Below are 24,130 nucleotides of genomic sequence, written 5' to 3' on the forward strand. Positions count from 1 at the left end.
GTGCGATTCCTGCCCTCTTCAAATCAAAGCATAAATGTCTTTCCAATCCAACTGTTTTTGAAATTTTATTGGATCATCCTGACACCAAAAAAAATAAAAAAGGGGGGGGAGAGTTACAGTAGCTTCATGGTATGGTGGTCTTCTTCTTTTGTCTTTTTTCCCCCCTGGGGAATGTCAATAGCAAATAAGTTTTTATTTTTATTTTTTTAAACATAACATATTGTACATATCATTTCAGAATTTTCTAGAATCACCACACAGGGGTTTCTGTAAGAGAACAGACTCTACATGCTAAAGTGACAAGTTTTCATCCAGGAATATATATAGATATATATATATATATTGAAATCCACTAATTTTCCAAAGAGTGATTTGCCTTTCAAGACGACTTCAAATATGCACAGATTCTCAATCTCTCTCTCTCTCCCCCCTAAAAAAAAAAAACAAGCCAGATTTGCCCACAAAAGGTTGACTGTCAACCCGCCTGCTGGGGCCCCAAAGTGTCACTCACGGCTTCGTCAAGTCCTGCCAGGACAGAAGGAAACAGACACGGATCCTTCTTGGTAAATCCGGTACCGTCATGCCAAAGAAAGGGGCTGTGCCCCACAAATAACCTCTAATGCAGACATTGTTGTTCTTTTAAAAAAAATTTGTATTCCTAACCACAGAGAAAAGAATTGAGGCACCGAGTGTCTTCATACAAAACGGACAACAAAACAAGCCAGAAACGAGACTTCTCCTCTCGTTTCCGCTTCTCCTTCCTCCCCCTACTAAGGACTGGAAAACAGAGTGGGGGTGGAGGGAGGTCTAGCGTTCATCAAGTGATGTTTTGGCGACAGAAGCATCGTTTCAAAAGCTAAGTGCTGAGGTGGAGGAACGCTCAAATAAATAACCACAGGTATCTCACTGCCTACCTGGTGGAGAAGGGTCTATAGAAGGAGAAACCACGAGAGCTCACAGACAGGAGAAGGAGAATGGAGAGGATCTCAGCCCCAAGGAAACAGAGCGTCCTCTCCCCTTGTCAGGAGCCGAGGCTGTCTTCCCTCATTTTTCAACATTTCCGGCTCCTCCCAGGTTTAGGGGTGCAGCCAAGGGGGGGGGAGGGCTGAATGCAGAAGCAAGGGGCCAGGAAAGGTGGGGCACATCGGAGGAGAGCGGGGTTCATTGGGACGGTCTCTACCTAAGGATCGGTCAACCGAAAGGGGGGAAAGCCGACTACACGACAAAAGAAAACCGAGACGGAATTGAAGCAACAAGAGCAACAAAAACCACAGACATATACACATAATTGTACACAAAGCCTTTGGATTTCCAGGTGTTTGTTTCGCTTTTCCTGCTACATTCTATAATTTAAGGGATGGGGGTCTGTTTCAGTGGGCCTTCGTGAAGCGATGGCGTGGAAAGCAAGCCACCGGAGGAGGAAATGCTTCTGACCTTCAGAGGTTTTTGGGAGGCAGAAAAAAAAGAGGATTGATTACGACAGAGGGGAGTTCTGGGCCTTGGTGTTGCCGAGTGAACGTTACTGGTTAGGATCAAGGGAGAGACCCCTCCAAAGGCAGTGATGCAGGCCACTGCCTGCAGCTCCTCGCGAGGAGACTGTGATGCAGAGGTGGCCAGAAATCTCATCCCAACCGACTTCTGGGGCAACTTTCTCCTTTTCCCACCCCTGCAAGGGAGTCAAGATCTGGCTGAGATTTTTTGGGTCTGGAAAAGGGTTTCCCTCGAGAAGAGATCAAGAAAGTCCAAAGAGGGGAGAGGAGAGTGCTTATTATTACTATTTTTTTTAAAAGGATGTGTAAACCGTCATAAAAATTAAGGTGAGCATGGAGGAAACATAATCACCAAAAAAAAGAAAAAAAAAAACCCTCAGCACAACCCAGAGTGGAGTGGAAATGAAAGACTACCCAAAAGAGAAAACCACATCCCGGGAATTATCGTACATGTGCAGGGAAAGGAGAGAGAGGAGGAGGAGGAGGAGGAGGAGAAAAGGATCCGATGGCTCGGCTGGGTTCAGTCTGTGTGCCTTGCGGGACGGCTCCTCTCGCAGAGATTTGAGGGACGGCGGGGAGAAGGAGGGAGACTCTTTTTTTCCCTCTTCCTTCCCAGGAATGCTCAGCACTTCGACAACGTCTCCTTGAGTTCCGAGAGCAGGTTGCCCAGCAAGGTGGCCTCGTTGCATTTCCCGTCGAGGGACACAGAGTTTTCTCCCTTGAAGTAAGAAGAAGGGGCGGGTCGGAAGAGCAAAGGGGCTGCGGCCGGCTCGGGAAGCGATGGCCGAGGGAGCAAGAGAGAGAGACACACACAAAAACACCCCAAACCCCAGGAGCAGACCCCAGTGGAAATGGGGCAAGGCAGGCAACCTCGTGCCTCAAGACCAGGATCACCTTTATATTTAGGCTCCAGGAAGCTCCTCCTAAGGACATGTCAGCGGGTTCAAGGACCATCACCTGGAGCCTTAGCCCTACCTGCCCATCGCCACCACCTCCTCACCTTTTTCACTAGCAGGCAGACATGATGGCCTTGGATGGAGCGGCTGTACATCGAGGCGCAGTCCCCCACTCGTTCCACAACTAGGAACAGGGAAACCAAAATTATCACCCTGGGAGTCTTTCCCCCCTCCCTCCACAAAAGCAAGGCCTAATCTATTGAAGCCTCTGGGAGAGGGTCCTCAACGATGGTCGGCAAGAAGGGAGCGAGTGTCAGAAGGAGGTCGCCGCCTCCCCTTGAGGCCATCGGTTCCATTGTCATACTGCTCTAACAGTTAGGAAGTTTTTCCCGACATCCTGCCTAAATCCAACCAACCAAAAGACCTCAAACACAGCTGCATAGCCTCTGTACTATAGTAATTTGGAGCCTGTGTCTTTGTGGCTCCTGTCCCGTCCTTCCTCTCTCTCAGCTGACAAGTGAAGGGGGAAAAACATGGCGGATCCCCTAACAGCTGGTGTTTGGGAGAAGCGGAGAATCCTGCACCCGGAAGGCGTCCTGGTGCCCCAGAACAGGGAACTCACCCGAGAAATGATGGTAGAAACAGATTTTTGCAAGGATGTGGTGGAAAGGGGCCGTGATGCCATCGACTTTGAAGGAGCTGGCGTGCAGGTCCCCTGACTCTAGCAGCTTGGCGAACGCATCGCTGCGGGGAAAAGCACAGTGGAAGGCTTAAGGAGGTGGACGCAAAATCAATACAATGGTTCACTGCAAAAAACGTTGAACTGTTCAGATCCAACCCAGCCAGTGATCTGATTAAAATAAGGCCATCTCCATGGTGCATCCCTTATTACACCACCAACGATCACACGGCGCTACAAAAACTGTGACACTGTAATCGCGGCAGCGTTGGAGCAGGCGTCCTTGACTTCCCGCGGGGGGCAGCAGGCAAGGGAAAGCACCTACCTGTAGCAGGGTGTCGTGATCAGGTACGAGGCACAACTGAAGTGCAGTTTAAAATCTAGCTTCTCGTGCGTCGACCCTTCCTCATCCTGTGGGAGACACAGAGGGAAAGGGAGATAAGAGAGTGGCCCTCCACCAAGACAGCTGGGCTGCTCTTGAGACCCAAAGGCCGCTCTTGACTGGGGAACGCAACTCCAGCGGCACCCACACCTTGAGCAGCTGGGCCGCGTTGAGATTGGAGGGCCAAAAGAAGACTTTGGTCTCTTCCGGCAGGTTGCGAGCCACTCGAGCGGTTTTAGCAGGCTGTGCCTCGGAGGTTTTGAACCCTGGGGTGTCCTGCCCTCTGCCCTGAGCGGCCCAAAGGGAAGAGGGAACTACGTTTGCTTGCGGCCCTTACTTTGACAATGAACGACAGCGTTCCTTTTAGCTTCTGCGCCATGATGATGCTCTGCAAGGTGAAGACAAACTGGGCTTCATTGGAGACGCCTAGAGAGAGAGAGAGAGAGAGAGAGAGAGAGAGAGAGAGACAGACAGAGAGAGAGAGAGAGAGAGAGAGAGAGAAGGGGGTGGAAATGTGGACAAATATTCTACAAGAAGGGGCGGATTAGCCTCCCTTCACCGTTGAGAACTCTTCCGTCTCAAATCCAGACTGGTTGACAGAAGGCACTTAATTTGCTTCTTGCCTTCTCTTGTTTTAAGGATTTTTGCCTTCCCATCTTCCCAACTCTTTAGCTCCCCCTCGGCCCCATTGCTCCTACAGTACAGCCCCCCTAAAAACATCCAAGCACCACCCCTACCAGGAGGCAGCTGAAAAGGGACGGGGATCCCGTCGTGAATGGAGGAGCCTTCCGGCCGGAGCATTTTTGTATTCAGCGAGTCTAAGACATTGAGTTCCATGCTCTTGAGGAAGCTGCCGCTCTTGTTCTCGAAGATCACTGAGGCGGTGACCTGGCTGTCGTTCTGCAGGTTGCCCTGGATGTCGTATGTCTGGAGGGGGGAAAAAGACGGTGTGGAGAAGAGAGAAATTCTTTAGAGAGATACAGAAGGAAATAAAAACGCTGGCACGTCAGCAAGCACAGAGGGCTGCTGCTGGAAAGGGCGACCCCAAGACACGAGAGCAGAGGTGGAAGTGTGTGAGTCGGCGGGGGCCACAAGTGGCCTCTCGAGATTCTGTGTAAGGACACCAGATCCTTCCCAATCACCTGCATCTGCCAATTTCAACCCAAAAGAGAGAGAGACATCTCCCTCCACAAACCTCCAGGGGCGTGATTCTCCTCTTCGCTGCTCCTCCTCCCCCACCGTGGATCCTACTGGTGGCCAATCAATCGTGAAAAAGGGTCAGGGTGGCCCTTAAGATGTCAAGGCGGTGGTGGGGAAAAGGGGCAGATTTGGTCTTTGGAGACCCCGTCCTGGATCATTTCGGCATGTGGGATCTGTCACCCCAGAAGAAGGGGAAGATCCAGGAAGAGACCAGCCCAAACAAACTCACCATTTTAATGTACGCGTTTTCGGCGAGGATGGAGTAACTGGACATCGGCTGGAAAGGAGAAGAACCCAAGTCACTGCTGGCAAGGAAAATGAATTTCTAAATCCCAGGAATACCCAAGTGCTCCTGTATTGGCTGGGTGTCACGGGCTGCTCGCAGCCACACGACGCGAGCTTTGTTAGGGACATTTTGGGCAAACATCGGAGACGGCGATGGGAAGATCGGAGTGCCTTGTCTCTGTCTCGTGTGGCAGACAGGAAGTGAAAATGTCCTCATGCAGGAGTCAAGACTGCCTAACTGGAACTACTAGAAATAGAAGCCGATTTAATGACCTACTTGATTTATCTCCCACTTTTCTCTCAATGAAAAGGTGCAAGGTGGCTTACAACAGATATACCAATACGTAGACATAAAATAGCTGTAAATTAAGACAATATTCCACACATCTCTGCATTTCTCGTCATCCACGGGCAGGGTCTTCCTACCCATCTCTGCCTGGCCGCTTCCCCCCTCCCCCCTTCGGGCCCCGCACAATCTCCTTACCGGCAGCGGCTCGTCCTCCAGGTCCAGGTCCCCGTTCTGCACCGATTCTGTTGGCACCTCTTCCCCGCTGCCATGATGCTTTTTGGACTTCTTCTCCTTGGCCTTCTCTTCCTTCTTATGCTTCTTCTTCTTATGCTTGGAGGGTTTCTACCGGGACAGATGAAGCAGGCGTCAATTCTCCGACCCCAGACGTGGCTCAGAAATGGTCCCCGTGGTGCAACCAGCCGATCGGAGCTAGGCCGACCCCTTTCTCGGAGGAAAGTTGTACGCCCACCGCTGTTCCCAGACACCTTGCCACCGAGGCCTCCATAATGGGGCTGATGGGTGATCTCCACCTTCAGCCATCACAGTGGTGGTTCTACCCCCTCACCTTCCCTGCTTCTTCCTCTTCTGCTTCCTCTTCCCGGACCTCCTTCTTGGCTTCATCCGGCTCTTCGCCATCCGCGGCTCCCATGCTTGACTCAGGAGGTGGAGTCTTGAGACAGAACGGGGAAAAATTGGAATTCTCACCTCCAGTCGGGGTTGACCGGGGGGGGGCAGCCCAGAGGAAAAGCCCAGATCTCCTCTGCGCAAGACCCCCAGGGATGTCTCTCTGCTACGTCACATCCCCACATATCACCCTCCAGGCATCCACAGGCAGAGTTTCTCTCAGCTGCCAACTGGGGTGATGGGAAAGGGCAGCCCACCCTGGTGTTCCGGCTTTCATCTGAGGCACCGGGAGAGAAAGACTGACCTTTGTCTCTGCTGCCACTGCAGGGGCCGGGGCATCAGATAGCCAGAAGTCCACCTCGTCAGCCTGAAACGAGACAGGGAAGGACCATTATGGAGTCACAGATGCATCATGTTTTCAAAGACAACCCCCCTTTTTGGAACAGCTCTGCAGTCTTCTCCCAGCTGGCCCCCATTTCCTTCCTTTCCAAAGGACAATTTTGGCTGGCGATGCGCCACTTTGTGACCCTCCTAAAACCGTTGCAATTTCCTTGGTCCGCTCCTCCTCAATCTTTGGGGAAAACCTACAGGCCTTTCAAGGAACTGACGACACACCTCGGGCTTTTTTAAATTCCTAAAGCGGCTGCCCCCAGGGCACAGAATTACTTTTTTATCTTCCTCCTCGCTCTTCTTCTCCCGCTCTTTCCGCTTCTCTTTCTCCCTTTCCTTCTCTTTATGTTTCTTCTCCTTCTTTTTCGGCTTCTTGCTTTTCTTCTCGGCTGGCGGGACGTCCGTTTCTTGCGGCGACTTGAGGACGTCGGCGTTCCTGTGCCTCTGTACGGGCAACTTCTCGCTGTCAGCTAAGGGCCTTTTTAAGAGAAGGAGAGAGAGAGAGAGAAAGGGGGAGAAAGGCATGGAGATGAGCTATTCCAGCAAAGAGGCTTTCTCCAGCGAAACTCATCCCTCATCTAACCCAGGCTACAAACATTTCCAAGGCCCCTCGGCCCAAATATCTTCAAACGCCGTCAGTGGCAAGACACCATTCATTGCTCCACCTTGCCAGCAATTATGCAGAGCAGACATAAATTTATAGAAGTTGCCAAATAACCTAGAGAAACCGAGAAAGGGGTGCCATTCTGATCCCCCATGGTTTAGCCAGCTTCCTTGCACGAGTCACGTTTTACGCAAGGGGGAGAGAGGAAGGAGGAGCAGGAGCCCAACACTGGTCAACTCAACAAGCGGGTCAGCCAAGTAATCATTCTGTACGTCTCGATTCGAGAGTTAGTTTGGGAACACCTGAGCAGGTGACTGCAAATCCAGACTGCCTACAGCTTATATCCAACTCCTCTCCTGGATCAGTATAAGACAAGGAGGGACAGATCCAGGCAGCCAACGATATTCTTTTACCCCAGCCTGCAAATAAAGGAATCTAGGTCTCTGCGGGCAAGGTGGAAGTCTCATTTTTCCAGACTTTCTGGACTGACGGAAACAAGAAGAGTCTCTTGGCTGCAAACTATGGGTGGGAAGAGCAGGATTGGACCCAGGTTGCTGTTTTTATTTCGCCCCCAGTGTTGAGCAGAAGCTCGCTCGCTTCCCCCGCTGCTAGAGAGACCAAGCTTACCTGGCCGCTTTCCCTGCAACCAGACTGTGTATGAGACGAGAAAGGAAGAGAAAAGAAGGGGGAAGGAGAAAAGAAAAATATGACCACAGAATTACAACCACAGTGCAGGAAAAGGAAGAGCAAAGAGAGAGACAGACACAAAGACAGCGATAGGTCTCGGGGCCAAGCCCTACGTCTCCTTCCACACCCAGCCTCGGCTACAAAATTAAGAGCACTGGGTTTTCCTTTGAAGGTGAATTATCCCGGGAGCAAAAACTTACATACTTCTTTCCTTAAATTGTTTTAATACCCTGTTTTTCTCCTTCGGAGGGAGCCAAGGTGGCTTGCAAATCTTAAAAGAGACAACACCGTTTCAACAGGGCGTGCGCATGGGGAGACACCGCCCATCCGTGGGGCTTAACGGCGAGGGGAAGATGTCAGCAGCCCTGGCCGGCAAAGCCCACTTTGATTTGGAAAAAGCCCAAGGAGGACACCTCCCCAGAACTCTCTTATCAGAGGGGGTGAAAAGAAACCCAACATGAGAATGCAAAGCCAGAGGAAAGCCGCCCGTTTTTACGGCCCAGCAGGGACCCGGGGAAGGATGAGCCTTCGCTTTCTCTGACGGGAGATGCTCAGGGCTCTCAGGCCCGCGTCCTTCCTGCGTGGTGCGCTCGCCTGCGTTCTCTGGAAAACATGACCGGCCCTTGCTAAGGAAGGAAGGGGGCCACACGTGCCTACCTGTCCAGGTCGATGTCCAGGGCCTTGTAGGGATCATTGGGGTCTTTGTCATCCTCGTCGCTCGGGAGAGCGTTCTGGGAAACGGGCGAGAGGAGGGAAGACGCCGGGGTCAAAAGCACGGACTCCCCAAGAGGAAATTGGGGGAGGGGTGAGCTCTGTCCATAACAATCGGGTTTTCCAAGGAGCTAGAAAGCCTCCAGGGCCTTCCCTCTTCCTGATCGGCCCTCATCATCACACCTCACCTCCGGCATCTCCTCCGTGATTATGTCCACGTGCTGGGCGGGAGCGATGTCCTCGTCGCTCTCCGTGTGCAGGGAGTTGGGGCGCCGGCTCCTGCCGCCCCGCTTCTCTTTCTTCAGCTTCTTCTTCTTCTTGTCCTTCTCCAGCTTCTGCTGGTGGCGCCGCTCCTCCTCCAGCTTCACATACTGGTCGGAGACGGGCATGCCTGGAAAAGAGAGAGAGAGAGAGAGAGACTGAGCACTGAACCCGCCAAAAGGAAGGCGCTTCCGAAACCAACCGGTCCCTTAAAAATCTGACTCAGCACTCAGTGGAACATCAAACTTTGGTTGTTCGCCTTAGTGGCCTCTTTCAGAAGGAAGACCTCTTAATTGGCCCAGTGAACCTTTCCGGGCAGCGGGTTCCCACAGAGGCATCCGTCAAGAGTCCACAAAAGCTCTTGTCGGGCAAAACCAGGCGGCAAGGCTCCAGGTGGTCTCCAAACTGCAAGACCGCAGCGTGAAAAGCAGCCGCTCAGGATGGCAACTCCTCCGGCAGATTCCACCGCTGGCATTCTGCGTCTGTCAGAATCCTGGCTACTGATTTTCCAGGCCGGAATGGGCTGTTTGGAGGGGAAGCCGGGGGGGAGCCTTCGGCCCATTTTCCTACACTTCTCCAACCTGAAGCTCTCTCCCGAGGCGGCTGGAGACTCTTCTCTTTTACATGAACAACGGCACTCGCAGGTTTCTCCTTACCAGGAACTTTTAAAGGAACGGAGAGATCGATCTGAACCACAGGGATGTGCTCGACGCCAGGACTGTCTTGGTACCGCTGTGGGAAAAATGGGGGAAGTCAGCGGATGGATGGCCACGGGGGCTCTGTATAACTTGACAAAAGACCGAAAGCCTGACAGGAAAGGACAGGGAGGGCCAGGGAATCCCTGGACACAAAAATCAGCCGCTAAAACGCTTCTTAGATTTCTGCACTGCCCAGCAGGACCATGTTTTCTGGATATCCCACCAGTGAAAAAACGGCACAGTACAAACACAAAACAGAACACAAAGGACCTTGGTAGGATTTCAAACGAGGGTGGCGGCTACAGGGGTTAATTTTCTGCCTCTGGGATAATCCAGGGGCTGCATAACCCATGAGGAAGTACCTCCCTCGCAACCATGGAGCTTAGATGCACTGGAAGGCGGGCGCTGAGCCATGCAGGGGCCAAGACCCCCAAAAGCACTCAAGAAAAGCACCGGCCGGTCCAAGAGGGTCCCCATCAAAACAAGGCGCTCGGCTCACCTTTTGTGGGGAAGGAGAGCTTTTGATGTAGAACGGATTGTTCGCTTGCTCTTGCTTTCTGACTTCTCGGCGCTTTGAAGACACAAGGAAGAAATATATATTATTCATAAAGAAGAAATATTATTCTCTCTCTCTCTCTCTCTTATGATGTTCTGAGTTTCACTTTTGGAACTTGTCCTGATGTTGCGCCAGACCACTTTTTATGCTCTTATTGTGTTAGAGGAAACCCACGACACGACCAAGCCATGGAAAGAGAGCTGCCCAAGATCCTGATTTTCACCAGACCCCACCCCCCAAATTGGGCCAGGAGGGCCCATCGTGTGCCCACCCCCCTTCCGAGGCGGCTCACCCTGGCCAGCTCCTCCTCATCCATTTCGGGCAGCCGGTGCCGGGGGGCCCTCTGTTCCTCATCGTGGAAGATCGTCCTGGGCTTCTCGTCTTCGGACTCGCTGTCTGATGGGGGCTCGTTGATCCAGGCATCGAGGTCCAAGCTGAGAAAGAGAGAGAGAGAAACTTCGTTTCAGGCTGGCTGTTAAAAGCACAGAGGGTGCTGTGCTGCTTATAATCGGCTCTTATTTGCATTACTATTAGGATGGTTGCTTGCCATCAGAGCTCTTCCGCTCTTATTTGCAGAAGGAAAAGTGAGCTTAAACTGAGCTGCATTAATGCATCAACACAGGTGTGTACCTCCTTGTCCTTTTAAAACAGCGTCGCCTCGCTCTCTTCCCTCCAACGGGCTGGGAGAGAGAACAGGGCCCCGGGCTGAGCGAACCACCGCTGCTGAGGCTGGGCGGAAACCCCTCTTACCCTTCTGGAACAGGAACTTTCTTCTGGGCTTTGGGGGCCACGGGGTTCAGCTCCCCGGCAAACAAGGCGCTGACTTCCTCAGCCACGGGGACCTCTTTGATCTGAAGCTTGAGGATGTATTTCATGAGCTGAAGGATGCAGGAAGCCTTCGGATCAAAGAGGAGAGGAAAGCTGCCATGAGGGACCTCCCCGGGGAGGCACAGAGACTAGCAACCTGCCACGCTTTGAGAGATTCCTGTCGGAGAGTATAAAAAGACTCCCACCTACCCTCTCCTGGACTTCGAGGTCAGCGCTTTGCACAAACTGAGGCAGGCGCTCGATCATCATCTGCGTGGCCTCCTGGGCCGCCTCCTTCTCCCCCGCCTGCTCCTTCTGCTGCAAGATGGAGGCGTACAGCTTCACCATGTTCTGGACATAAACCGCTTGGATGTGGCCCGGCAGCGTGGTGACTTTGGGTCGCAGCATGGCCTCCAGGGTCTGCTGGGGCTCATCCAGGTGCCTGGGAGGAAGAGAGCCGACTGAAAGAGGCAAGTGAAGGGGGAGAAAGCACCAGCCTGGGACGGAAGTTGGAAAAACCACAAGTACCACCTCTCTTTGGCTGGGCTGGGGGCTCCCTCCCGGGGCTGCTTTGGGGAGAAAGGGGCCCCACCTTGCTTCCTTGCATCTGTCCAGAAAATGGTCTGCAAAAAAAAGGGGGGGGACTGCCTCTTCTTGGAGGATCCAGGAATGGAGAATGATCTCTTAAACTCATGGCACAGTGGTTAAGCTCCTGTACTGCAGCCAAAACTGTGCTCATGACCTGGGGTTCAATCCCAGGTAGCAGCTCAAGGTTGACTCAGCCTTCTATCCCTTCGAGGTCGGTAAAATGAGTACCCAGTTTGCTGGGGGGGGCAATGTGTAGCCTGCATAATTGACTTGTAAACCGCCCAGAGAGTGCATGAAGCTCTATGGGTCGGTATATAAGCAGCACGCTTTGCTTTTTGCTCTTAAACAGAAAACAACTCCCTCTGTGACAAAATATCCACTTTACAAAATAGGAAGGCTTCTCGCCCCCTTTCGTTCTCCACCTCCTCCCCATTTTTATTTCCTCGCTGCCACTCCCCACGCCAAAAGGACTAAAGGAAGTCGCTAACTCCGGGGCCAGGTTCAGCGTCAGGGTCTCAGGTCTCCTCCCCCAAGACTGGCCACCCCTCAGGGCTTACTCGGAGAACTCCCCGCAGATCCAGGCAGCGGCGTAGAGCACCTCGCAGATCCCGTTGCGCTGGGTGTTGCTGGCCAGCAGGTGGGCGTTGTCCAGCAGCATGGCCATCTGCGAGACGGCGAACCGGCGGATGGCCTTGACCCGGATGGCCACGTCTAGCATCTGGGAGGCAATGAGGTGGCCGTGGCGGGTGCCCTCCAGCCGGGTCAGCTCCACCAGGATGCTGATGTACCTGGGGTCAGAAGGTGTAAAGAGAAGCAGCGGGTGATCTTCCAAGATCAATGAGCCAAGGGGCAGGCAGAGGGAGGAGAGGGCCCGACGAGGCCGAGAGACACTGACCATTCAAAGTTGGTGATGTACTGGTAGTTCGACTGGCTGCAAATGTCGATGATCTTGGTCAGCAACTCATCCCGGTAGGTCGTCCCTTCGGCTTTGTCCACGTGGATCATCAGCTTCTTGACGATCTCCATCAAGTTCTTCTTGGAGACCTGTCGGGCGCACAGCCAGAAGGAAAAAGCGGCAGGGTTAGAGAGCGAGAGCACTTCAGCCATAGTGGGTTCCTCTGAAATAGGTGCCATAAGGCTGCCTGACACAAACCAGGGACAACCTCAGATTGGAGGACGGGGCGAGGAAGCTCTGTTGCGACGCAGGCCTCCGGGGGGGGGGGGAAGCAGCCAGAGGCTCATCGCAGGGAGAATGGCATGGGGCTGGAAAGCATCTTTCACAGGCCGACTTCTCTCTTCTCCCCAGAAGTTTCTTGATTCCTCCTGCGCTGCTCTCTGCCGGCTGGTGGACCCTGGCCTTTTCTTTTTTTTCCTTAGGTAAGCTGCTACCGATGCCATTCTCCCCCCCCCCCCCGGCCAACTCCTCCCTATTTTTGGAAGGCAAAGTGGGAATACAAGGAGCCAGCAGCCAGAGGGGGCTCCCGCAGGGACTCACCATTCCATAGAGGAGGTCCAAGGCTCGGAGGCGGATCGACTCGTCCTTGTCGTCCAGGCACTGCAGGATGAGATCCTTGTGGGACTGGACTGATTTCGGGTGAGTCTTCAGGATTTTGGACATGGCCAGCAGTCCTAAATACTTCACTGCGGAGAAGAGGAGGAGGAAGGGCGAGGAGAAGAACGACGAGGTCTAAGCGTGTGCACCCCTGCGGAGTGCACCGATCTAGAAGAGGGACACGGGGAGGGCAGCTCTCCAAATGGGCTTGGACTACAAACCCCATCATCCCTCACCGGCCGAGGCCACTGAGAATTTTAGGGGAGGGGAGGGGAGGGGGGACCAAGTCCCACCCACGGCATCCAGGAGACTGAAGCAGGCAAGCACACCCGCCCTTCAAGTGAGACGCAGACGTGGGATGTGTACAGGCCGCAGGGGGAGCACCCAGGACAAGCCTTTTCTAGACCCAAGCTGGCGATGGATCTCTGTGCCTCTGGCAGCTTCCCCTCCGCAGACAGGAAACGTGTCTGCTTTTAAACCGCATCTCCCCGAATCCTCGGAGGAAAACATGGCCACGGAGTCTCACACCAAGGCCACGGCTCCCCGACTTACGGTTCTGATCCGAGTCTTCTATCAGGATCCTCAGCTTCTGAACGCAGAGCTGCGGGGAGAAACGCACGCTGCTGATCCGCCTGGCTGGATGGGGAACAGAGCGCCACCGGACCCCTCTCCAGCAAAGCGTGCGCCTGCACGGTGAGCCTTGGGAGGCCAGTTGGAGGATTCTCCCTCTCCCCCCCCCCCGTTCTAGACTCCAACCAAACAGAACCCAAACAAACTGGGGACCCCCCCAGGAGACAAGAGAAGGCCGTACCTGGATGCTGGCGCTGTGGTTAGGCATCCCCGAGGAGAGCGAGATCAGAACTGAAAAGGCAGAAGAAGGCAAAGGTTTGCAAGGCGCTGAGCAGGTCAAACGGAAGGACTCCGGAGCCGGCAGGTCCTTCTCTTACCTGCTATCACGGTGTTCACACACTCATAAAGAAGGGACATGGCGGATGTGCTGGAGAGGAAAGAGGCAACGGGGTTATGGGCGACGGGACCCAGGAATCACCCCCGAGCCGCTTCCAAATGGAGGCCGGCCCGGGCTATCCCCAAATCTCCACCTTTGCCAGGGCAGACAAAGAAATCCAATGTTCTTGCTTTTTTAAAAAAAAATGACTCTGGTTTAAAATGAACAACAAGCCATCTCCACTGCACTTTGGCAGCTTGGTGAACTGAAACAGGAAAGCCATGATCCCTGCCTTCTTGAATCCCCCAAAACCTGCTTCTACAGATGAAGAAATTCAAGGGTTCGCCCACAAAATAATAAATAAATAAGCAAACCCACGCTACCGCTAACATCCAACTGGGTTTAGGCCCTAAAGGATCTTAGCACCTCGATGATTAAGGGCAAGAACCTGTCTGGATTAGTGCTTGCGACCATCAAGCGCCAGGCTTTCTGGGTTTTGTAAACGGACACAGGGCGGCACCACAAACCACGTTGCAACACAGAGACAAGTCCACGCACAGTGTAACAGGTAGCACCCCAAATCTGCGGCCCACGCTGAGGGCCACAAAATGGTCTCAAGTCTCCCACTCTTGCTTCACAGCCTCGGGGGAGAGGGTGTCACGTGAAACCCGAACCGAGAGGTGTTACGGGTCAGGTCCGCAGGGAACCAGACGAAATTTCTCCGCGGCATCATCTAAGTCGACTAAAGGCAGGAGAAGCGCAGGGTGAGAGGGGCAGGAAGGAGGGTCGCGCAGGACGGGCGGGTAGGAAATATACATACTGTCCGTTTGGTTGCAACTCTCGGGAGCGGACTAATTTTTTATCTCTGACTGGGCTGCCATGAACTCTACCCTCTTTGGGGGATTGGAAGAGGGCGCGCTGGCTGTTTGAGGAGAAAAAGGAGGATTAAACTGGAACACCCTGCCTTTCCTCTGCTCCGCCCGCTCGACGAGCGAGGGAGGTCACTCGTCAGCCTCAGGAGACCCTACCGGGAATGGGCTTCCTTGAGGAAGGCCACCGAGCCCCTTTTGAAAGAAGCCAAGTACGAAATCAGGTGTGGATCTGACCCGGAGCTTCTCCTTGTTCCCTTGTTTAAAAACACTCGCCTGCCTGGGACCAGAGATGCTGAAACCGCAGGACCTCCCCCTGACCACTTGGAGGAGAGGAGAAGCAGGATTTCTGGAGAGGCATTTATAGCTTAGAGCGGGAGGGGGAGAAAAACCTCTCAAAAGATAATGAGCAATCTTACACTGATTTTCCTTCACCATGTTCTAATGGCCTTAATTGCACCACCCTAGCCACGCAATGCTGCCTCTATTATCTTCCGTTTTTCCCCCTTATCTCAACGCTCCCTATGAGCACAGTGTTCCTCACGCGTTGGGAAAACCAGAAGAAAAACAGAGAGAGGTACGTTTACATATTTGCTTGAATTTACAAAGCTCTTCTTGGATTTGGCCTTAGTCACGAAATTTTAAATCTAATCCTAAATTGATGTCGGTGTGAAGGTCTCTCCCCCCCTCCCCCGTTTCTCAAAAGGGAGGAGCAGCAGTTAAAGAAGTTTGAGAAATGATGTATAAAAGGATCAGAAAGAGGCCCCAATTCCACCGCAGACCTTGCTGGCAGAGAAGGAACAAGCCAGAAACAGCCAACATTGACTCATTTCCCCTCTGCTCTGGATTTTCATTTGGGTGGGGTTGACCCAGGCAAGCTCCAAAAAATAATAGTAATAATCCAGAAGAAAAAGGCCATCCTTTAAGTTCTGGGTCCTGAACCACCGGGCAGGCTGAGCCCCACCTTACCTGTGGATGAGGTTGGTGAGGGGCTCAATGAGCTTCTTGCCCAGTCTGGGTTCCAGCGGAGTGAGAGCACCAAACTGCAGGAGAAGGACAGAGGCCGAGAGGGGCCGTTGAGCGGAGAGCAACCCTAAGAGAACCGTGTCTCTCCCTGGAAGACTTCAACGTTTCACAGTCAGTGTTTTCCTGCAAGCCCAGTTAAGACAGACTCTTGGACAGCAGGGGCCCCATTTCCATGCCACGGATGGAGGACGTGCGGGCCCCTTGCCGGCGCCTGGGGGGATACTTGCCAGTTTGATGATTTTGATGAGGACCCAGTTGTTGGTGGATGAGGTCATCAGCTTGAAAAAAAGCGGTGCCAGGGACAGGTAGTTTTTTGGGTTGCGCCGGGCCAGTTCGCAGATGACGTTGACGGCGGCAGACTGGACGCCTGGGGGGGGGGGGGAAACGCAGGCGGCGGATGAGGGAGATACAAAGACCAGAAGAAGTTAAAGGACTTGACTGAGGCTCTCGGAAGTCAGCCGAGGAGGCCCAGAAAGGACAGAGAAACATCACCCGCTAATTCATCCCTCTTCTCTCTGTTGTCTTAGTCTCCCTCTTGCCAGTCCTGAACCCCAGCCAGATGTGCCCTCGGTCTTTTAACGGCTGGAGCTCTACTCCCCCCACACTCCCATTTCCATCCAGGCCCTCAAGGTCCCAAGGGCCTCCTTGGATGCGCTCACCAGGATCTGGGTCTTCCAGTTTCTCCTTAAGGCGGGGGAAGGCAGGCCGGAGGGATTCAGGGTATTTCAAGAAGACTTTGTACATGATCAGCACTGCCTTCTTCCGGATGTAAGGCTTCGTGTGGGACATCTGGTGGCCGAAGTTGGGGAAGAGAAGTGGCAAGAGGAAAAAGAACTGAGCAGCTATTTTTCACAGCCCAGGAGCAAGGTTTATTTTATACCAGCGCACTTCTCCTTGCTCCTAAGAAGAGATTGGGGGGGGGGGAAATCCCACTCGACCACCCAGGCTCTCCTGCAGGGAGTGGCTGGCGCCCCCAGGAGGTTGGCTAGAAGAGGCGAAACCAGGCTGGCCTTGTGGGCCGGATGTCCCCCAGGAAGGACTCACCAGGGTCATGATGTCGTTGGCCAAATCTCTGGCCAGATCCGGCGTCACAAAACACGACAAACCCGTCAGCGCCACCCCGGTGTCGTACTGGTTGGGGCTGCTCAAGTCCTGGAAGATAGGAGGGGCAGAAGAGATGAGAACGGTCTTTTCAGTCAGGAAGGATGGTGTGGGCTCAGCCTGAAGCAAGCCCTCGGATGTCACCCCCTGCAGCACCCCATGGACCAGCTCTGCCGAAGAAGAGCGCCGGGGTGCGGGCACCCCATGGGAAACGCTCACCTTCCGAATCTGGTTGGTTGTCAGCATGATGACATCAGTCCCTTCATGAAAGCACTGAGAGGCGGCCAGATACCCGATCCGCTGTGTGAGGAAGGGAAAGAGTCACACACACTACCTCAGAGGTCAAACGCCGCCGGCTGTCAGTCAGGTACAGCTCAAGGCTGAGGCAGAAAGCTGATCCAAATGCTTCAGGAAGAATTTCAGACAGTCTGTTGTCGGGGGGGGGGGGGAGGACAAGCCCTTGAGAGCCAAAACTGTGCAAGGAATACTCAAGAGCAGCAGGCCAACCGAGGGTGGAGGGCCACATCCAGCCCATCCTTGCTTTGTCGTTTTACAGTCTCACCAGTCACCGTCCGAGAGTCGAATTCTGCTCCAGTTCTTAAAACAAACTCCCGGACTCTTCCGCTCTACACCTACACGTTTTTCCCCACCCCATTTCAGGACTGCCCTAAAAGCGGAAATACCCAAAGGCTTTCCAAGGACACCCACCCATTGCCGGCGGTCCAGCTTACTTTGAAGGTGAATTTGGAGGCGCTCATGACTTCGATGATGTTGAAAGCGGCCCAGCTGATGTCGTAGCCCAGCATCTGCAACTGTTGGGGGCAAAGGTGGGACAAAAGAGACCAAAGCCGAGGCATAAAATCTCAAAAATAACGCCGGATCAAGGCAAGTTTGAGTTTATCTTCCCTTTATTATTAGCAGAAAAGGAGATTGCTTTACGTCGGAATAAGGAAATGTTACTGGATGGGAAGCATGTGATCACATCCACAAACCACCCCTGCTTCCCATTTTGGGGTGCCTCCATCCAGAGCAATAGGTCCCTTAGGGTTACAAAGGCAACTGCCACCCAGCAAGGGGAACACTTACGTAGGTGAGCTTGCAGACGGCATTGGCTTTCACAGCAATGTTATCCTGCTTCAGCTCCTGCTTGATCTCGTCGATGCACTGGGAGATGTACTTCGCCTGGAGGGGGAAGAGGAGGAGAAGGCCAGGGGGGACGGGAGGAGGGAAAGAAAGAATGGGTCTCAGCCAGATCCCACCGAGCCGGGGTTGCCCACACAGGTCAGATGGTGGAGGTGGGCCCTTCGCTCTCAGGATGGAAAGGTTTTGTGTGGCACAACACCTAAACACCCATATTCAGCATAATCAAAGCAATAAATAAGAGGTATAAATAGGCCCACTGGAATTGAAAAATATCAAAGCAAATAATCAATGTTTTGGTCTTCTGGCCGTTAGGAATCCATTTTCTCTGATGCACGAACTTGAACCCTGGGCTAGTGGGATACAAGAAGGGCGTTTTGATCGTGGCACTCAACGGTGACCCCACAGGGCTAAGAACATGGGGCAGAGCCTCCTCAGGGGTAGCTCGTTTCCCTATCGGTATCCGTTCAAACAAAACCATCTTGCAAGTGTTTGGGGGAAGGAGCCAGGCGCCCCCTTTCTCTCCGAACGCCACTTCATTTCACGCTCTTTTAGCAAAACCCTCACGTGGCAGCTTTAAATTTGCAGTTCCCCACGTGGGCTATCGATGGTGTGGGTGTGAATTGTGTTTTTATGTCAACTCTCAGCTGCCACGGCCATTCGGGAAGACCTTGAAAATAACAACCATGATCGTACTTGTGTTTCGAAACAACATAGCTTTGTTCAGTAATGATTATAACCAGTTTGCACTGTAAAAAGAGCCTGACAACACTGGGCTCACTACTTCTTCATGCGCTGCTCGGGAAGCAGGTCTCAGCTACTCCTCCCCACATCCTAAAGTGTGGATCTCCTCAGCTGGTTCCCTCCCCTTTGGAAAAAAACAACACACCACTGATGCGAGCAACATGCTTCCAGTCATGGGATTCGACCACACCACATCCCAGCTAATGCACGAGGCCATGACTGAAAAGCACAGACCTAGAGGAAGAGACTGGAGACATGCACGTCAACCCTCAAAGAGTAAAAGAAAGTTGATAGAAAGAAAAAAAAACTCTCTTGTAATCTTAGAACTGCAGAGCTGGAAGGGTCCCCTAAAGATCATCCGGTCCAGCCCCCATCAAGGAGACACAGTGGAGGAATTGAACTCCCAACTTTTGGCTCTGCGGCCAGAGAACCTCAACTCCTGAGCTATCCAGCGGCTCCATAATGATGATAAAAATAGACAGGCAGAGCTGGAAGGGGCCCCTAAGGATCATCCAGTCCAGCCCCTATCAAGGAGGTCCAGTGGAGGATTCAAACTCTCAACCTCTTGACACCTCAACTCCGGAAATACTCAGCAGCGTTCCTTCTAGGAAGGCACCACAGCTCCCCGACAGAAAGCCCTCTCTTGTAAGCTGAAGGCCACCGTTCCAAACGCCGGCATCTCTGTATGAAGCAGGAGGTGCCACCGGATTGGTGCTCGGGGAGATACCTCTGGCCGAGACCGTCAAGGGCAAGCTTCATCCATTAATGGATCCTCCCATCCTTGTCTGGTCTTCGCACTCAGGGGGTGACTCGGGACCAGCTGCCATGCCTCTCTGCCTAGTTTACACTGCAGGGCGAAGGGCCAAAATATAATCAGGTTAGCCACGGCACGTGGCTGGGGGCTCCAATCAAAGGATGTTTTCCACAGAAGACAGGAGAGGGCCATCATTTCTGGAAAACGAGCTTTTAGAGTCCTAGAGAGAAAGCCGGCTGGCTGGAAAGAACTGTTCCAGATATTGTTACTTGCATTTCTCAGTGCAGGCCCCAATGAAGTACTTAGCACTTTCCTCCAGTTCTTCTGGAGGTAACAACAAAACCGACATAAACGCACGACTTGCAAGGGCTGGCGAGCGGCTTCCTTTCCTTAAAAGTTTTTTTAAAAAATTCTTTTGTCCTAAGACGCAGTACAAAACTCTAGGGCCAACAGAACATGGTGGCTTTTCAGTTCTGCCCGAAACGAGAGACGCCGTGAGATCCCCTCTCGTATGGGACAGACAACAGGTCTTGTCCCGGGCTTGTAAATATTTGATGGCCGTGTTTGCGGCCGGAGAAAACAGATGTCACGGAATCCATCCCCGGCGTATCTGGTTCTCGGCCCTGCGCCGGTTCCTCCTGGCGTCTTCCTCACTTCCCTTTAAAAAATAAATCCACTTGCAAGTCGGAGCACCAAGGAAGGAATCAAACAATGAAGGCTGGAAGAGAAAAGGCCACCAGACGAGGAACGGCAAAAGGGATGCCTGCGTACAAAAAAGCATGCCCGCGAGCCAAAGATGATGTTGTGTTTTTAAGAAATGATGATGAGCTGAGGTTGTGGGCGGAAGAACCTTAAGCCACCCTGCACACAGAACTCACTGTATCCGCCGTCTGGAGAGCTTTTTGCCATTTGGATATGGCAAGTAACCTCTGGAGACAGAGTGATGCCCCAAACTCTTTTGAACCTGGACTGAACCCGGCCGTCCAGAGAGGCTCTGTAAACAAGGATCAGGGCCTTTCCTAAGCCTAAACTAAAGACACAAAGGGCTTTAAACTGAAATACACTCTTATTTTTCTCTCTACCCACAAGCCCTTTGGCTTTGGAGCTGGACTTCCGTCTCCAAGGGTTTCTTAAACCGGATTTGGCCCCGGATCTGAAAGAGATGCTCTGGATCTTGATTTAGGCCTTCCTCTCATATTTGCCAAACTGGGGTGGGGGCAGCTGCCACATAAGCCGTGGCCAGACAGCCCCCACCCCAACCCTGGCTGGAGATCAGCCTGCACCAAGTGCCCCCCCGGCTGACAATCTTGGGAACAGCATTTCAAGAGGCTTCCCTTCTACCTGCCATGTTAACTCAAGCAGAGGATTAGCACCTCGGGCCACCAATCCTCAGGCAGGGGAGAGGCGAAGGAGGATTATTCGTGGAGGAGGAAGTTGCCCAAAGGAGGGTAAATCTGGACAGAAGGGCCCGAGGCTCTGAAGATGCACATCTGAGAATGGCTCTTGTCCGCAGATCAAGAAATCCCCTCCAGATTTCTGCAATCGGACTCAGGGCTGGCTTCTCCATCAGAAATGAAAGCAACCGGAACATGCAAGATGGGAAGTGAATTAAGGAGGAGGGAGAAACCAGAACCCCTTCCAAAGAATGACAACCGCTAAATGCACACGCCCAGCACTGTGGCAAGGCCAGCGTTAGGGAATCCAAAGTACACCCTCGCTTCCTAAGGCTGTCCGCCCAGCCACCCCCCGTGACGTCTCCCACCACCACCAAGAGATTCACACTTTGCTCTGTCATATGAAGCTCTTGAGTCACTGGGCGTGATTTTTAGCAGGGTTGTTAAGTTAAAATCTAATTCAGCGACCAAGGTGGGAGAGAGTGAGAAAGAGAGACAGTTTGCACCTTTGGTGTTTTGACCTGCACTGAAAGTATATGCATTTCCCCTCCTTATTATATATACCAGAGCAGATGGAGAGAGCTATGGCTTTTTCAGCAGCCAAAAAGGCAGGAGAAGCATTTTAAAGGTGTAAGGAGGGCTCTATGCCAGTAAGGCACTGGAACACCGGTTTATACCCATGGCTGGTAACCCTGGAAGGCAAGGATACGTGGCCTCGGCCTGAGACGTAATTCCAGCCAGCCAGCTAAGGTTCCCTGCCAAGGAAACCTCACAGAGGCAGGCAAGGAAGAAAAGAAGGGGTTTGGGGTGCTGCTGATGGAGCGGCCACACAGTTTGTTCTGCTATGTTAAGCCTCCCGGAATCCTGAGGGCTAGAAACTTGGAAACTGTCATGCCTCTGTTTTCCGGGCCCTGAATTCCGTGCTAAAAGCTCAAGTCCAGTCTTGGACAGAAAAGCTCAGCGCAGAACTGCTACTGATTAGGAATCATCATGGGGCGACACAAGTCAATAACGCTCCTGGAGAGGCAAGACTCAAAGAGGAGCTCAAAGTGCCCTTTAATGAATGCCACATCGTAAGTCCGGATGGTGGCCAGCTGGGGGGGGGAGTTCTCATTATCTGGATGGCGCAACTCTGGAGTTGCACAATGCTTTGAGCAGGCCACAGGCGGCTATCACCCAGGAGAAGCAGTCCTCAAACCCTTGGCTGAAGCTGGGCGACCGCCCCCGGGACCCTCCCGAAAGGTTGCTTCCGCCCGTGGGTTGCCTTCTGCAGGCCAAGACCCTCTTTCTGCCAACACGGGCAGAGCCCGGGCACGAGTCAGCACCCGACAGAGCCATGAGAAGCTCTCCAGACACCTCCTTCCCTCCCCTGAAGCCCAGACCCAACCAAAGGTGCAGGAGGAGCATCTGGTGTGGGAGCGCCAACGCACGCCCCCTCAGTCAGGGGACCCCCTTCTGCCTTTTTGCACAAATGGAAGGGCAGTCATGGCCCGAGGCTCTTCCATGTGGCTTCCAAGTTTAGGAAATAATGAAAGTACACACACATTTTTTTTTAAAAAGGGGGATTTATGCAGATTGTCATGATTTCCTGGGTGGGGGGGGGGAAGCAGGGAGAGAATAAGGAAGCCGCTCTTTCGGATCCACTCAGTGCCAAAGTCCCAGTAAAGGGAATAATTAAAATGATACCAATAGAATAAGAAATGGATAGCAACATTAACCACAGAATTGTGGGGGCTGTAGTACATAAATTGGGTTTGGTATGGACCCAGCCAGAATATCTAATGCACCATATATTGGCTGATGGGGATAATAGGCGTTGTAGTCCAACAAAAGCAGAGGTTGCCAGACTCCTTTGATTCCCAAAATCCATTGCACCCTACAGGCCGAGTGGACGATGGGCACTCCAGTCCAAGGGAATTAAAAGGCAGGGCTAAAAGGAAGATGGGTGCCGTAGTCCAACCAAGGTTGCCCAAGTCCTATTATTTGCAAACTGTACTATCCATTGGATCAGACTGGATGGTGGGCATTGGAAATGGGTTGGCTTAAAAAGGATGCTGGATCCCTAAGGCAAAACCTCCCCCATGCCATGCCAGCTGACAAGGACAACGGGAATTGCGGTTCAACAGATTCAAAAGATGCTGGGCTCCTATTACCCCTGAGACCAAGGCATCCATGGTAAGAGGCTGGCTGACAGAGGATGATGGGCATTGCAGTCTATCCTGCCGCCTAGAGTGGTCTTAAGTGACTAGATAGGCGGGATATAAATAAAATAAATAAATAATATCCTATTCGACAGGTGTAGGGACCCCCCCAATCCTTGTCAGCCCGCCCTCTATTCCTCCCAGCGTATGGCCTCTGGGGATGATGGGCTCTGCGGCCCAGCAGAACCGGAAGTTCCCGGACCCATGACACCCATCCCACCGTACTAGCCGAGGAGGGGGACGATGGGCCTTGCAGTCCCGCAGAGGGCGCGGGTCTCCCATCCTCCCCACCCCCCCAGCCAGCCTGTCCCCATAGGGAGTGAGCGGGATGATAGGGGTTGCAGTCTAAAGGGAGAAACCTTCCCCTGCCCCTCAACAGCTGCTACTCCTTCCAGTAACGAGGCGAGGAACGCGTTCCTCGGGGGTCCCAACCCACCTCGTCCTCCTTATGGTTGCGGATCCCCCTGACGAGGTCCTGGAGGTTCTTGTCGAACATGCGGTCGATGCTCCCTTTGACCATCTTCAGCGCCATCGCGAAGGCGGAGGGGAGGCCGAGGGAAATGGGAAAGAGACTAAAAGGTGAGCCCGAAGGGAGGCCCAGGCAAGGCAAGGCAAGGCAGGGCGGAGGGAGGGAGGCCTCACATCCCCCAGCCAGCCAGCCAGCCAAAGCTCGCTCCCTCCTCCTCCTCTTTATTCTTCCGCCTCTTCCCTTTCCTTCCTTCCTTAATTAAAAAAAAAAAGCCGGAGCGGCGACAAAATGGCGGACGGTCAGCTGAGATGAGCCGGGGCCACGCCCCCCTCCGCCGTCCCCGCCCCTCACGCCCTTGACGTCACCACGCGCCCCCAAGGCCACGTCTCTTGCCGGCTTGGCCCTCTCCCTAGCCCGGCCTTTCCCTTTCCTTTCTACCATAGAGGGCGGGAGGGAAAGAGTAGACGAGCCCTATCCGGTTCCGACTTGGGCGGGACGGGTGGGCGCTCTAGACTCAGGTCCTCCTCGTCCTCCTTCTCTATGGTTCCAGAGCCTTTCCATCTTCGCAGGCGTCGCCTAGAAGCCCCGCCCCACCAGGGAAGCGCCGTAGCCCCGCCCCCGGATTCCTCCCACTTGGCCTCGGGGCGGGAGACCCAGCCTGCCGAAGAAACCTGCGGAAGTCGGAAGCCGGCGCGTTTCGGGGGGTGGAAACGTGGTCCTGGGAGAAAGGCGAGAGATAAATCAAATCAATCAAGATGTTATTTAATATCTGCCTTTAGTCAGTTAC

At 53.3% G+C, this 24,130-nt stretch overlaps 1 protein-coding gene across 1 annotated transcript; it reads right to left on the reverse strand.

Moving 5' to 3' along the window:
* Positions 1 to 52: 52 nt before the first annotated feature.
* Positions 53 to 23,679, reverse strand: AP3D1 (adaptor related protein complex 3 subunit delta 1). The gene is made up of 32 exons (XM_020780788.3): positions 23,311 to 23,679; positions 17,728 to 17,823; positions 17,373 to 17,453; positions 16,861 to 16,941; positions 16,585 to 16,692; positions 16,200 to 16,329; positions 15,768 to 15,907; positions 15,484 to 15,557; positions 13,647 to 13,696; positions 13,511 to 13,560; positions 13,252 to 13,300; positions 12,643 to 12,788; positions 12,043 to 12,191; positions 11,705 to 11,935; positions 10,770 to 11,001; positions 10,503 to 10,648; positions 10,045 to 10,186; positions 9,696 to 9,767; positions 9,155 to 9,230; positions 8,426 to 8,628; positions 8,184 to 8,257; positions 6,512 to 6,713; positions 6,150 to 6,212; positions 5,787 to 5,891; positions 5,417 to 5,563; positions 4,877 to 4,924; positions 4,185 to 4,374; positions 3,785 to 3,873; positions 3,391 to 3,476; positions 3,009 to 3,130; positions 2,491 to 2,570; positions 53 to 2,208 (listed from the first exon to the last, which is right to left on the reverse strand). The coding sequence occupies exons 1-32, from the start codon at positions 23,404 to 23,406 to the stop codon at positions 2,113 to 2,115; spliced, it is 3,654 nt and encodes a 1,217-aa protein (XP_020636447.3). The 5' UTR covers positions 23,407 to 23,679; the 3' UTR covers positions 53 to 2,112.
* Positions 23,680 to 24,130: the final 451 nt, after the last annotated feature.

Source organism: Pogona vitticeps, chromosome 7 (genome assembly GCF_051106095.1).
Source record: "Pogona vitticeps strain Pit_001003342236 chromosome 7, PviZW2.1, whole genome shotgun sequence".
Lineage (NCBI taxonomy): Eukaryota > Metazoa > Chordata > Lepidosauria > Squamata > Agamidae > Pogona > Pogona vitticeps.

Excerpts from the sequence above, each read along its gene's own strand:
- AP3D1 (XM_020780788.3), bottom strand. The coding sequence starts at position 23,406 with ATGGCGCTGAAGATGGTCAAAGGGAGCATCGACCGCATGTTCGACAAG. Across the intron at positions 9,231-9,695 it reads GCTCTCCTTCCCCACAAAAG|CGGTACCAAGACAGTCCTGG; the intron begins GTGAGCCGAGCG and ends TTTTTCCCACAG. Across the intron at positions 4,925-5,416 it reads TGGAGGACGAGCCGCTGCCG|CCGATGTCCAGTTACTCCAT; the intron begins GTAAGGAGATTG and ends TCTCCTTTCCAG.